The 13,598-nt window shown below is 49.3% G+C and overlaps 1 protein-coding gene across 1 annotated transcript; it reads left to right on the forward strand.

Moving 5' to 3' along the window:
- Nucleotides 1-250: 250 nt before the first annotated feature.
- KRT84 (keratin 84) lies at nucleotides 251-6,579 on the forward strand. The gene is given in 10 exon segments (XM_024122766.1): nucleotides 251-495; nucleotides 601-814; nucleotides 2,074-2,282; nucleotides 2,897-2,957; nucleotides 3,432-3,527; nucleotides 4,451-4,615; nucleotides 4,744-4,869; nucleotides 5,397-5,617; nucleotides 6,091-6,122; nucleotides 6,485-6,579. Coding segments are annotated over 10 exon segments (1,464 nt in total).
- The last annotated feature ends 7,019 nt before the right edge of the window (nucleotides 6,580-13,598 follow it).

Consider the following 13,598-nt stretch of genomic DNA (forward strand, 5'->3'; position numbering starts at 1 on the left):
GTGTTTATATGTTTTTAATGTTTATAGGTTTGATGTTATGGCCCTGATTCTGAGGAAAATAGGTGTGTCTGAGATTAGCTCATTGTGAAGGAGGTTACAGGCTGGAAGAGTTTCTGCTAACTACCCAAGCTCATAAATGCTTCCAAATGGCTTTTTCCATTTTTATGGGGCCAATCCTCAGATCCCTACACACAGAAAATGGCTGAGAGGGATCCACTGGCCTCAGAGGGCCTCCCAGCTCCAGCTCACCATGCTCTGCAGTCGCTGCTTGCCTCTCACCGAGGACACCGTCACGTCTTGCTGCTCCTACACAGTCAGCTCTGGTCGCCGTGTGGGCAGCTTCAGCTCTTGCTCAGCAAAGACCCCGCAGAACCTGAACCACTTCCGGGCCAGCTCTGTCTCCTGCAGGAGTGGGCCCCGCTTCCAGGGTCTTAGCAGCTTTGACAGTCGGAGTGTCATCAGGTTTGGATCGTGCTCACCCCGGATAGCAGCTGTGTGCCCTCGGCCCATCCGCTACGGAGTTGGCTTTGGTTTTGGCAGGGGGATGGCCTTTGGCTTTGGTGATGGGGGTGGTGCTGGTCTGGGGTTTGGAGCCGGCAGTGGCCTCGGCTATGGCTTCGGTGGCCCTGGCTTTGGCTATCGAGTTGGAGGAGCTGGAGTGCCAGCAGCCCCATCCATCAGAGCAGTGACTGTTAACCAGAGCCTGCTGACCCCCCTCAGCCTGGAGATTGACCCTAATGCCCAGACGGTGAAGAAGGATGAGAAGGAGCAAATCAAGACCCTCAATAACAAATTTGCCTCCTTCATCGACAAGGTACTTGTGACATCTCAACCTCTGGGTCGGGGATGATGAGAGCTAAATGCACTGAGATGTTCTTTCCCTTAAGAAGAACTGGTCCAGACCTAGGGCATCGACCTTGACCCCAGATCCTTCAGGCATCAGCCGAAGGCATGGCGGTATGATTTCTGGGTCACTCTGCTGCAGAGCAAGGACGAGCCTGAGGAAGCACTGCATGGAGGGATAGATTAAGACAGTGGTGGTGTCTTCTGGGGGAAGGAGGAACATCCAGCCAAATCTGAAGGCATCTGAACAAACTAAGACCTACCACCTAGTCACTTAGAAATATCTCCCAAACAGGCTGGAAACACTAACACCTCCACCAGGTGTTGGCTGGGACAGGTTTAAGAGGTTTTATCCTTTGACATCCTCATGCTCTCTTTGAAGTTTTCATGGTTTCTGAGGCTGAGAGGCCACACCTGTTCGGGCTTAAAGAAATGGAGAATGGAGTTGAGTAATGTTTGTACAAAGCAAAGAATTCATACCCCTGCCCCACCTGGGATATCCAGATTCAGCCGAGTCGCCTAGATTGAGGGAAACAGTAGGGAATGACCACTGATGGTCACTGGTCTCTTCAGGCTGATGAGAGGAACAGAGAGGTGGAACTGACAGAGAGGTGGAACTGACACAGCCCCAAACCCCAGACCATGTCTCCATGAAGTGGGGATGCTCTATTGTGTCTGAGACTGGAAACTCACCTCTGTGAGCTTCATTTCACTCCAAAATGAGGGGTTGGAGCAAATGGTCTCTGTGTTCTCCTCCAGCTCTAAAAGTCTCAGCTGATGGAATTTCTGGGGTGATGGGTATGACTTATGACCTGAGAATTCCCACCTCCTAATACCACATCCCAGCCCAATGTACTTTGCTCTGCTCCTCATTCCCTGCTAGGGATGGCTGAGATCAGTTTTCAGATGTAGGCAAACCCCAGCTCAGGTAGAATCGATCTCCAACTTCCCAGTGAACCAGCCCTCACCTTTCTCAGAGGGTTGAAAGGGAAATGGTTGAAGAGCTTTGGTTCCAAAGCTTCTGTTGGTAGCTAAGCCTGGTTGAGCACAAGGAAGGGTCGCAGACCTGCTCTGCCAGATTCTACTGAGTTAGAGGAGGAGCTAAAGTCAACAGAGGAGGGAACAATGTCCCCACAAGTTTAAGTCACCTCTGGCCATCTGAGCAACGTTGACATAGAGGTAACTATATCAAGCACTTCAATTGCCATGTCTTTGCCCCTGTGGATTTAGGTGCAGTTCCTGGAACAGCAGAATAAGCTCCTAGAGACCAAGTGGAACTTCCTCTAAGAGCAGAAATGTGCCAGGAGCAACCTGGAGCCCCTCTTCGAGAACTACATCACCAACCTGCGGAGGCAGCTGGACACAGTGAACAGCGAACAGGCCCAGCTGGAGGCTGAGAGGAACAGCATGCAGGATGTCCTTGAGGGTTTCAAGAAGAAGTGAGTGGCTGCTGGACTGCACTGACCTAGGATGGGCACGGGCTAGTCCCCAAAGCAGCAGCCAAGCTTGGATGAGAGCTGCTGGAAGGATCAGGGTTGAATGCTGGTTTCAATTCCCAGCCTGAAGACAGGGGAGGAGATGTGATATGTATGGGAGGAGGAGGCCCTCCATGGGTCCCGAGGAAAAAGGAGACTTGGAATTGGGCATGGTTGTCCCTAATCCTACCTGTGAGCATGGGTGAGTTGACCCCAGAAAAAGAAACTCTCTGGTTTTGAGAACAGTGCCTAAGTCCAGCCACAAATAGGGTCCTACTTCCTCTAAGGTCAAGTGCAATGACCCTAAGGCTTTTCCAGCAGAGGAGCACAGCAAAGGTCCAGATTTTCGGACCCCACATCCAATTTGAGAAAGTAAAAGGGATTTGGAGAAACCAAGGGCCGTGGACTCATAAAAGGTCTTAAAGATGGGACAGAGTGGATGAAAACATGCAGATGGCAACAGAGAGCCAGGCTCCTGGACGGAGCAGGGAGGTCACAAGAGGTGATAACTGGGGAGCTGGGAGTAATCAGCTCTCAGCTCAGAGTGAGAACTCACCCTCTTCATCCTTATCATCCAGGTATGAAGAGGAGGTGGGACTCCGGGCCAGTGCTGAGAATGAGTTTGTGGCTCTGAAGAAGGTAAGGAGAGCAACAGGCCCAGGCAAACTTCTCCTCCAGACAGGCAAATGTTCTCACAACTCCAGGACACTGCCCGGGCAGCCCTGTGAATACTCACACGCAGTGGACCCCCTAAGGTCACAACAGCTTCCCTTAGAAGTTCTGATTTGGCCTCCAGTGACTTAGGTTTGGGTCTTCATGAGAGCAGAGGTCTGAAGGGATGACATTTGAAGAGTTTTGGATTATCCAGACTCTTCTTGCCTCTAAATAAGCATCAGAAAATGTTCAGCATCCCTGGGGGTTTCATGCTGTATAAGGGAGAAGGACAAGAGTCATTAAGCTGTATTTCCACCCAGTGACATTCCCATCTGTCCCACTTGGCCTGGCCCTGTGGGAATTGGCCTGGCCTTCCCACCCACCTCCAGAGCCTGCCAAGGTGGGGAGGTTAAACAGTGCACGAGTAATGAGCATTTTATCCTTCTCTCTTTGATACAGGATGTGGATACAGCTTTTTTAAATAAGTCTGATCTAGAGGCCAGCGTGGATACCTTAACTCAGGATATCGACTTCCTGAAAACCCTATACATGGCGGTAAGGACTCATCCCCTCTGAGCCATACAAGGAGCTCAATGTGTGGTCTGGACTCCCTGGGGGATTCACTGGACTAGCATATTTTCTAACATTTGGTATCATACATCTTTCCTCCCATCAAATCTATATCCTCTATATGTTGATGTAGGTACAAGTGGTGAAGGTAAGGGGAGCAGGCTTCTCAGCAGCCTGACTCAGGTCTATGAATCAACGCAGGTCTATGAGCCAACTTCTTGTTGACCAATCTAAAGACTGGGGTCTAGGAATGTCACTTCCTATCTACTGATGAGAAGACCCTGGAAAACTGATTTGCTAGGAGATGTAAGAAAAATTGTGTTACCTAATTAGTCAAATGAACTAGCGATCTTTTGCTTCTGTTTGGTCTGGGATAGACCCAATCAGAGCTAAATGGCTGGCTCTGAGTGGAAAGGCTGAAGAAAGCTCCCTCTGGGGCCCTCACCTTGCAGGCCAGTTCCCAGCCCTCCCCCAGACCCACCCCTGGTTCTATTAAGGACTTGGGATATAGGGATTCCTAGACCACCATGTTCTGAAATATTGTCAGCTCTCAATGATCCAGACTGGCACAGCCACTGTGTGGATAAACCAAAGAAAGTTTAAGCTTTAGCATGGTCTCACTCCTCTCCATCAAGTCCCTAGGCCCCCATGGTTTTAATAGTCACCTAAGAAGTTAAGATGTTAAAGGAATGTCTCCTAGTATATAACAAGGGTTTAAAGTCAAACTGAAACGGTTCTGGGCCACCTCTTTTTCTTTGCTTTTGGTTTGGATGATCTGCCCTATTGCTTTGCTCTGAACAAACAAGCAATTCTCTCTCCCCTGACTCCGCATCCTGGGGACCCTGTGGCAGAGCCCCGGCCACTGACGGGACTCTGAGCCCATCTGTCTCGCTGATCCTACAACACAGGAAATCCAGTTGCTGCAGTCACACATCTCTGAGACATCAGTCATTGTGAAGAAGGACAGCAGCCAGGACCTGAACTTTGATGGGATCATCGCCGATATCAAGGCCCAGTATGAAGAGATCGCCAGGCGCTGTTGGGCTGATGCAGAGGCCTGGTACCAGACCAAGGTGGGCAGGAGGGCGCTGGGGAAAGGGTGTAGGCAGCCCTGGGGTCAGACTCATGGATGACAAAGTGGGCTGTGATCTTGACCCAATCTTCAAGCCCTCGGAATACCCCTTTCTCCCCCACCCCCCAGTATGAGGAGATGCGGGTGACAGCTGGTCAACACTGTGAGAACCTGCGTAACACTCGAGATGAGATCAATGAGCTGACCCGCCTGATCCAGAGGCTGAAGGCAGAGATCGAGCACGCCAAGGCTCAGGTGGGCGAAAGAAAGGAGAGAAAGCCCCACAGGGAGGACAGGCAAGGCCCCAAGCTTTGGGGAGCCCAAGTCGGAAGATATGGGAGAGGCCACCAGGACCCAGAAACAGAGGAATATAGGAATTAGTCCAGGAAGACTTCGTGGGGGAGGAAAATGTGGAACCAGAGAAAGAGTCTCCCATGTAGAAGGAAAGACCTGGGGCTGACTTAGAGGGGCAGGTGAGGCAGAAATCATGGCTTTACTCTCTGGACCCCATTGGTCTTAGAGCAGCAGAAATCAGTAAGTGTAAAATCAGTGAGGATAGAAATGGAAGATAAGCAATGTTCCGTTCCCTGGTGACATCAAACTACAGGATGACAATCCCTGGGAAAGCAGCCTCCACGGGCTCCATCCCTGGCTTAGCACCAGGCTATGTGCCCACTCACAAGGGGCAGAGTTTCTAGCCTGACCTGAGGATCCCCTAGTCCCCGCCAAAGCCCACCAGCAAACTTCCCTACCCCCAGCGCTGCAAACTGCCCTCCCCGCAGCACTGCAAGCTGGAGGCCGCTGTGGCCGAGGCAGAGCAGCGGGGCGAGGCAGCCCTCAGCGACGCCAAGTGCAAGCTGGCGGAGTTGGAGGCCGCCCTGCAGCAGGCCAAGCAGGACATGGCACGGCAGCTGAAGGAGTACCAGGAGGTGATGAACGTCAAGTTGGCCCTGGACATCGAGATCACCACCCATAAGCGCCTGCTGGAGGGCGAGGAGATCCGGTAAGTGCTCTCAGTGCAGCAGGTGGGAGTGGGGTCAGACTTCCGGCTTCTAGAAAGACTAAGTGGAGGAGGGAACTACGTGAAGAATTGCTGAAATGGGCACTCTCTAGAGGTAAAGATTTTTTCTGCAAACCTTAGGCGGGTTGCCCTTGGCAGGGGTTTAGAAGATGGCTCTAGATCTGTGCCTCTCAGTGCAAGCCTGTAGACGGGCTGCACCAGAATCATAGGGAGTTCTGCTTGATTGGTTAGCTTGTTTTAAAATAAGAAAGAAAGAAAAGAAGAAGACATTCCCTCAAATATTTTGATTCAATAGTTTTGGGGCAGGGATTAGGAACGTGTCATTTTTCAAAGCTCCCTGATGCTTGTGCAGCCAAGGGTGAGAACCACTGGTCCACTGAGCCGAGAAAGCCCTCTGATAGCACCTAGGTTTTCAGGGAATGACACCTTGTGAATTTGTTTCTTTCTCTCTCCAGGATCTATGAAGGTGTTGGACCAGTAGACATATGTAAGAACCTTCAGTCTTTTCCTCTTCACACATTTCTCTCCTGGGGCCCTTCAAATTTCCTTTAAACTCAAGCCCACGTTGGGGTCAGGAGCCCATGGCCAGATTGGCCATAACAGCCAGGGGAGCAGGGACCATCTGGCCCCTAAACTGAGAGCATCCCTTTAGCTGAGGTCTGAGACATCCTCAGGGCCTTCCTCCCTGGAGCTAAGCAATCACAAAGGTTTGCAGGGCCTGGTAGGTGGGAGAGGGTTCCAGAAGAGAGTCAGCCTTTTTGCTTTGGGTGGTCTTGTCCTTCGAGGGCAAAGACCAGAGAAGGAATGGAAAGGCCTGTGCCAGGGAGTTCCCTCCCCTCCTTATGGCAGGGGATGGCAAGGCTAAACGCAAGTCCCCTTGCTGCTGCTGTGGCTACAGCCGCCAAACAAAGCGCTCAGGGCCTGTGCTGGGCTCTGCAGGGTAGGGGCACAAAGAAGGTGAGACCCAGCCCCTCCTCTCCAGAATTATAATCTTCTTGAGATGGGTCCTATCCACCGTCAACCTAATCCTCAAAACCCCGGGGGGAGGAATAGTCATGGCATCCCCCTTTTACTCGATCAGAGAAAATACAGGACTTGCCAGGAATCACAAAGGTAGTCAGTGGCACAGCCAGAATTCAAACCCAGATTTCTGATCCAAAATTGCAAATATACACAGCTGTGTATGCTAAACCGGGCGGGTCACAGATGGCAGGATGGATTCTGGTGAGAGGAGAAGGAAGATAGGGAGGCCGTGCACCCTGGGGGCTGGTCTAAGCAAGGTTTAATCAGATTAGGGTCCTGGGTCATGGAGGTGCGCCCAGTGAAGACCAGAGGGCTAGAGAGCGGAGCCATCAGTGGGTCAGGAGGAACGAAGGACTACCTTTTTGACGGGCAATGTGGGGACCGCCAAGGAGCATGATATCATTGGAAGAGAGAAGCCCTGTGGCTTCATGGAAGCCACTGACGCAGCTGCTGGGTAATCCAGATAACTACCCGCCTCACTCAACCCAGCCTGGCTTTGGCCGTATATAAATGACGGTGGACGTATGGCTCTATGCCAACACCTGGGGAACTGGCTGAATTCTTCCATTTTAGTCCGAACGTTTGACTTCAGTGGAGTCACAGCCTTTGAGACACCCAGACAAGGGAAGGGAAAAGTGGGTACTGACTATGCCGGCCAGCCACCGACCAGGAAGAACCATCTCCACGCCTCTGCTTCTGTCCCCAACGTGCCCGGACTCTGGGCCGAGGGCGCTCTAGGTACCCCTCCTGCCAAGAAGCCAAGGGCTGCTCTGCCTGGCCTGTGTCCTCTGGGGGGACTTTTTTCACCACCTAGACGCTCCATCCACAGCCCCAGCGGACTGGCCTCTCCCTGACTCCCGATTTCCTTCCTTTGGGTCACTCCTCACCAACCAGCCCAAAGACCTCAAGAAATGCAGATTCAATACAGTTACAAAAATCAGCATGTTGGGGAGAAACGGGCCAGTTCAGAGCGATGGTGTGTCTGGGCGCCATCTCCATCCTAGCTTTGGATTAACTTAGAGAATGGAGAGCTGGCTGTCCACACAGCAGGTGTCCTCAGCCACCGTCCTCTGCTTCCCTCCCCTTCCTTTCCCTGGCAGGAGAAGGTTCTTTCCTTCTCTTCCTGACCCAGAAGGATCCACCGTCTTTGGTGGGCCACGTGATCCCTGAGTCCCCAGAGATGGTTCTTCTCTGAGTGGCATCGGTCCTAGCTGTTTCTCTTCCTGGGGTGTTGGTGTAACCCTGGCATGCGAGTCCACAAGGTGGGTGGGTGCTGGTAGAGAGGCGGACCTTGCAACACTCCACGCCCCTGCTGGTGGTGTGAGGGAGGCCCAGCTCTGTTCACTGTAGGGGGGTTTATGTCTGCACGCTCCAGGGAGGCCTGGGCTGGGGTGGGTGCCTCTCTGTACTGCTCTTTGTGTTGCTGGGATTTCAATAAACTTGCCAAGCTAGCATCACTAAGACTCTGGCCTTTCCTTCCCAATCACACTGGGGATGGGGGAGCTTGCCTCCTAGACTCCACTAGCCCACCCCACTGTGGATTTGCCAAGGGCAGAGGCTGGTGTCCTGGGACAGAGGAGGTACTGAGGAAAGAGCGCTCAGGCCCCTCCCTGGAGGGGCTCACAGCTCAGCAAGGGAGATGAGACATATAGCAAAAGCTCTGAAAACAAATGCCAAGCAGCCGGCTTCTCTCCACGCATTGCCCTCCAGCCTCCTCCCTACCAGGGCGAAATCTTTCACTTGTTCCCCAGGTCTCACCCTGCCCCCAGTTCCTCTGGGATCATTGCAGGGGCCAAGAGACCCAACCATGTGTTTAACGGGTTGGAACTTTCAGTCCACCCTCCCCAACCTCCAGGGAGGAAAGCAGGGTTGGTGGTTGAATCAATCAATCAATCCTGACTATGTAATGAAGCCTCCATAAAAAACCCATAAGGACTGGGGGATTCAGAGAGTTTCTGCATTGGTGAACATATGGAGATGTGGGAGGAGTGGCACACGTGGAGAGAACGTGGACGCTCTGCACCCTTCCCCCATACCTTGCCCTATACATCTCTTCCATCTGGCTGTTCCTGAGTTATATCCTTTTATAATAAACTGGTAATCTAGTAAGTAAAATGTTTCCCTGAGTTCTGTGAGCCACTCTAGCAAATTAATCAAAGCCAAGGAGAAGTCTTTGAAACTTTCAATCTATAGCCGGTTGGTCAAAAGTCCCGGTGACAGCCTGGGTTTGCAACTGGCATCTAAAGCAGGGTTGGGGGGTGGGCAGTCTTGTAGGACTGAACCCTTGACCTGTGGAATCTGATGCTATCTCCAGGTCGATAGTGTCAGAATTGAGTTGAACTGTGGGACACCAGCTGCTTATTGGTACAAGAAACCCCATGCACACACACACACGCACACAAACATGTCGGAACTGTGACCAGAACTCTTAACGTGTGTCTTGTGCAACCACAGAGGACCCCACACCATAGAAAGTCCCCACACATGGTTTAAGGACTCTTGTCATCATCTTGAAATCCTTAATAATTTTTAACAAGGGGCTCTGCATTTTTATTTTACATTAAGCCCCACAAACTGTGTAGCCAGTCCTACCTGAATAGCTGTATTTCTACTAAAAGAATTGAACATGTAGTTTAAAATCTTCCAACAAAGAAAACTTCGGGCCCAAATACCTTCCCTGGTGCATTCTACCAAATATTTAAGGAAAAATTCAACCCAGCTTCTTCCAGAAAACATAAGAGGAGGGAAAACTTCCCAACTCCTTTTATGAGACCAGCATTACCCTGATACCAAAACCAAGCAAAGAAAGAATAAGAAAAGAAAAACTACAAATCAATATCTGTCATGAACCTAAATATAAAAATCTTCAACAAAATATTAGTAAATTGAATACAGCAACAAATAAAAGATAACACATCATCACAATGAGTTTATCCTAAGAATGCAAGGCCGGTTCAACTTTCAAAAACCTATTAATGTAATTCATGACATCAACAGACTGAAAAGGAAAAATCATATGATTATCTTAATAGATACACTAAAAGATTTGACAAAATTCAACCTCCAGTCATGATAAAAACTCTCAGCAAACTAGGAATAGATGAGAACTTACTTGACCTAAATGGCATCTAATAAATAAATAAATAAATAACAAAGGAACATCCTACAGCTAACAACATACTTAATGGTGAAAGTCTGAATGATTTCTGCTGTAAGACTGGGAAAAGATAATGGTATCTGTTCACACCACCCTTAGTCAGTATTACACAACCTGGCCTAGCCAGTGAACTAAGGCAAGAAGAAGAAATAAAAGTCATATGGTTTGGAAAGGAAGAAATAAAACTCTTTCTATTTTCAGAAGACATAATTTTTAGAAATTTAGAAAACCCCAAGGAACCTTTTTTCTAAAACCTACTAGAACTAATAAGTGAGTTTAGTAAGATTATGGGATGTGAGTTCAATATACAAAAACTAATTGCATTTCTACAAAAGCAAAGAACAGTTGGAAATTAAAACATTTTAAAGTATTTTTAACATTTACAATAGCACCCCAAAAGTGAAATACCTAAGTATCAGCCTTTAAAAAGGATCTGTACGCTAAAAACTACAAAACAATAATGAAAGAAATCAAAGAAGACTTAAATAAATGGAGATATATACTATGTTCATGAATTGGAAGACTCAATATTGCTAAGACATTGATTCTCCCCCCAAAGATGACATAAGGTTCAAACCTGTGGACTCACAGACCCCGGTTCAAATCCCAGGCTCTCTACTTAAAATAGCTGTGTGACCAAAAGTAATAATAGGCAAGCATAATACTTACAGATTGAACTGAGCAGAGTTTCAAGTGTGTTTTGTGTTTTAACTTGACTTTTTCAACAATCTTAGGCAGTAGGCACTTTAATAATTTCCCTTTTGACAGATGACAAAATCAAGGCCCAGGGGTCAAAGCAGAGGCATTCTGACTCCAGAACTCACACTCATCACCACCATGCTGTTCTGTCTGTCACACTCTCACTAAGCCTCTTGCCTCATCTGTAAAATGGAAAATAGTTCCTATTTCAAAGATTATTAGCACTTAGCCTGGCACACAGTGATGCGCAATAAACGGTTGCTACTCTTTTGATGGTGATGGTGGTGGTGGTTCTAGTTTTACAATTAATGGAGAAGAGCTGTGTTCAGCAGCTCAGCCACTTCAGGACCAAGCGCGGGTGGATACCGAAGTGTCAGCGGACTGTTTCCAGCGTCTGCACCGAAGCCCCAGCTCTGATCCGCAGGCAGGCGGCTCCCTAGCCTTTCCCGCTCCGGCAACTAGGACTGAGCCTCTGCACGGCTGCCTGTGGGGCTTTGCTGCCCTCTGCTGGCCACCAACTTCCCTGGAGACACCGCACCAGGGCATTTTCAAAGCACTCCCGCGATAGGATTTTGTGAGAGGGGAGTTTTTTGTTCTGTTTTTTTAAATCAATTTCCCGAAGTTTTTTTTAAATTGAAGTATAGTTGATTTACAATATAGTGTTAGTTTCAGGTGTACAGCACAGAGACTCATTTCTATATACATATACAAATATATATATAAATATTCCTTTTCAGATTATTTTCCCGTATAGTTTATTACAAAATATTGAGTACAGTTCCCTGTGCTACGAGTCTTTTAAAAACAAATTGTTAAAAAAAATTGTTTTCTCCAAAACTGTGTTGAGGACACAAACATCGCAACGCTGAATAGCAACTTTAAGAAAAGAAAGCCACCCCGTCACTCACCAGCCCAGCACAGCACTGTTTTCACCGTCCTGTGTCTCTGCCAGCCTGTGTTCCCACAGATGCTCAGAAAAGCACAGGCTTGAATCAGGAAAGAGCCATGGAGAGCTCTGAGCCCCATGGTTCTCAAATTAAGTGTGCTCCTCGGGGCTCAAGGGCCAGAGTTTCCCATCAGTGGCATTTAATGCCGCACATAAAATATTTAAAGTATCCAAGACATCCATTCATTTACACAGTCATTCAGTCAGCAAGTATTTACTGGGCACTTACTCTATGCCCAACACTGTTCCAAGTGCTTGGGAACCATCAATGAACAAGATGGACAAAAATCCTGCTTCCATGGAGTTTATTTTGGGGTGAGAGGAAAGACTGATAATCATCAAGAAATAGAATAAACAGGCCAATTATAGGGTGTGCTAGAACGTGTTAAGTGCTGTGGAACAAAGAAATAGATCAGAGCAGGAGAAGCTGGATGGAGAAGGCTCTGGGAGGGAGAAGGCAGGTTGCCATTTTTAAAAGAAATGCCAGGGAAGCCTGTTTGAGAAGTGACGTTTGGGCAAAGAGCCACAGGTGGCAACGGAGCAAGCCATGTGGTGGAAGGAACAGCATTCAGGGCAGAAGGGCCAGTCAGTGCAAAGGCCCTGAGTCAGGAGTGGGCCAGGAGTGTCTGAGGAGAAGAGGGAGGCCGGTGTGGGAGACGTGGCAGGGGGACGAGGTGAGGCTGTAACAACAGGGACAGGCGGTACCTCATTAGGACTTTTTTTCTTTCTTTCTTTTTTTACTTTGAGTGAAATGGAGAATTATAGGGGCATTTGAGCAGAGGAGTGACACAGCTCAGTGTCTTAAGGGGATCACTGGAGTGGGGGGGGGGCAGGGCAAGCAGAGACCAGCATAGCCATCTTATCTGTTTGTATATCTGGATGGATAGATAGATAGACAGACAGACAGATAGATAGATAGATAGATAGATAGATAGACAGGCAGGTTTATATAGCTATTTTCCTCCTAAGATTTAGGGAAATGGCTCTACTGCTAAAGAAGAAGTGAAGGAGGAGAAGGAAGAGAAGAAGATGAGGGAGGGGGAAGGGAGGGGGAAGGGAGGAGGAAAGGAGGGGGAATGGAGGGGGAGGAGGTAGAGGAGGAGGAGGAGAGGAAGAAAATTTCAAAACCATTAATATGGTCCAATTTTGAAATTTGAGGCTCTGTATTTACTGAGCATATGCTCTGGCCCAGAATAGCCACAGGAAACAGCAAAGCCATGAGAGAAAGCTGCCTGCAGGAAGGCGTGTGGACAGCGTTCGGGAGGAGAGTCTAGAGTTCCTGGCAGGGAAGCCCATGAGAGGAAAGATGGGGTGGCCCAGGGAGCAGCTTTGCCAGCTGGATGAGGGGCCCAGCCCTGGATGCGCTTGGGAGGGTCCAGTGTTCATCCAACGCCTCTCTGTTGCTCTGACCTCACTCCTCTCACATAGGGTCTCTGAGTCACACCCAAGTCTTGCAAAAGCCAGAGGAAGTGTCACGGGGCTAAAAGACCCTTCAAGAACTGTGTCTCAGCACCAGGAGGTGGCGTAGATCTGGGTGCATAATAAAATTGTGGAAAAGACCAGCAGAGATGAGGGGAGATGCCCAACTTGAATGAACTGTGTGGGCAGCTACCAAGGCCCTGATCAGGACAGGCCCATGGGAGCTCTCAGGGTCAATCCCAGAGAACTAGTCATCCGGGAAGGATAGCAAGACACTGCCTGAGAGCCCAGGCAGATAAATTCTCAAAACGGCAAGGGTCAACAGGCAGCTCTAAGGACACACAGGGCAAGACGAGAAGGCATCAGCGCTCTCCTATCTTTGGACAAATCCAGGAAGCCCTCCTAGGAGCAGGGGGATTTTAAGCACAGTAGAGAGAGCAGAAGGGAAGGCAGGTAGTGAGTGCCTGGTGGGTGGAAGAGCACGCGTGCCCCCAGCAAGCATCCCAGCTTAGGTAACAGGCGGGAGGAGGATGGAGTGTCAGCAGTGGGTGTGAGTATGAGCGGTGAGGCCTCTGGGGAACCCCAGCAGATGGACTCCAGGAATGGAGCAGATTCAAAGGGAGTCATGGAAGCGGCCAGGGACCCAGGGTGGAGTAGGAAACATCTCTCAGCCAATTAGCCCTTGAAGACTTCCTGGAAAAAGTGGCCTCTCGGGAGCA

The sequence above is a fragment of the Physeter macrocephalus genome, unplaced genomic scaffold, assembly GCF_002837175.3.
Source record: "Physeter macrocephalus isolate SW-GA unplaced genomic scaffold, ASM283717v5 random_561, whole genome shotgun sequence".
In the NCBI taxonomy this organism is placed as follows: domain Eukaryota; kingdom Metazoa; phylum Chordata; class Mammalia; order Artiodactyla; family Physeteridae; genus Physeter; species Physeter macrocephalus.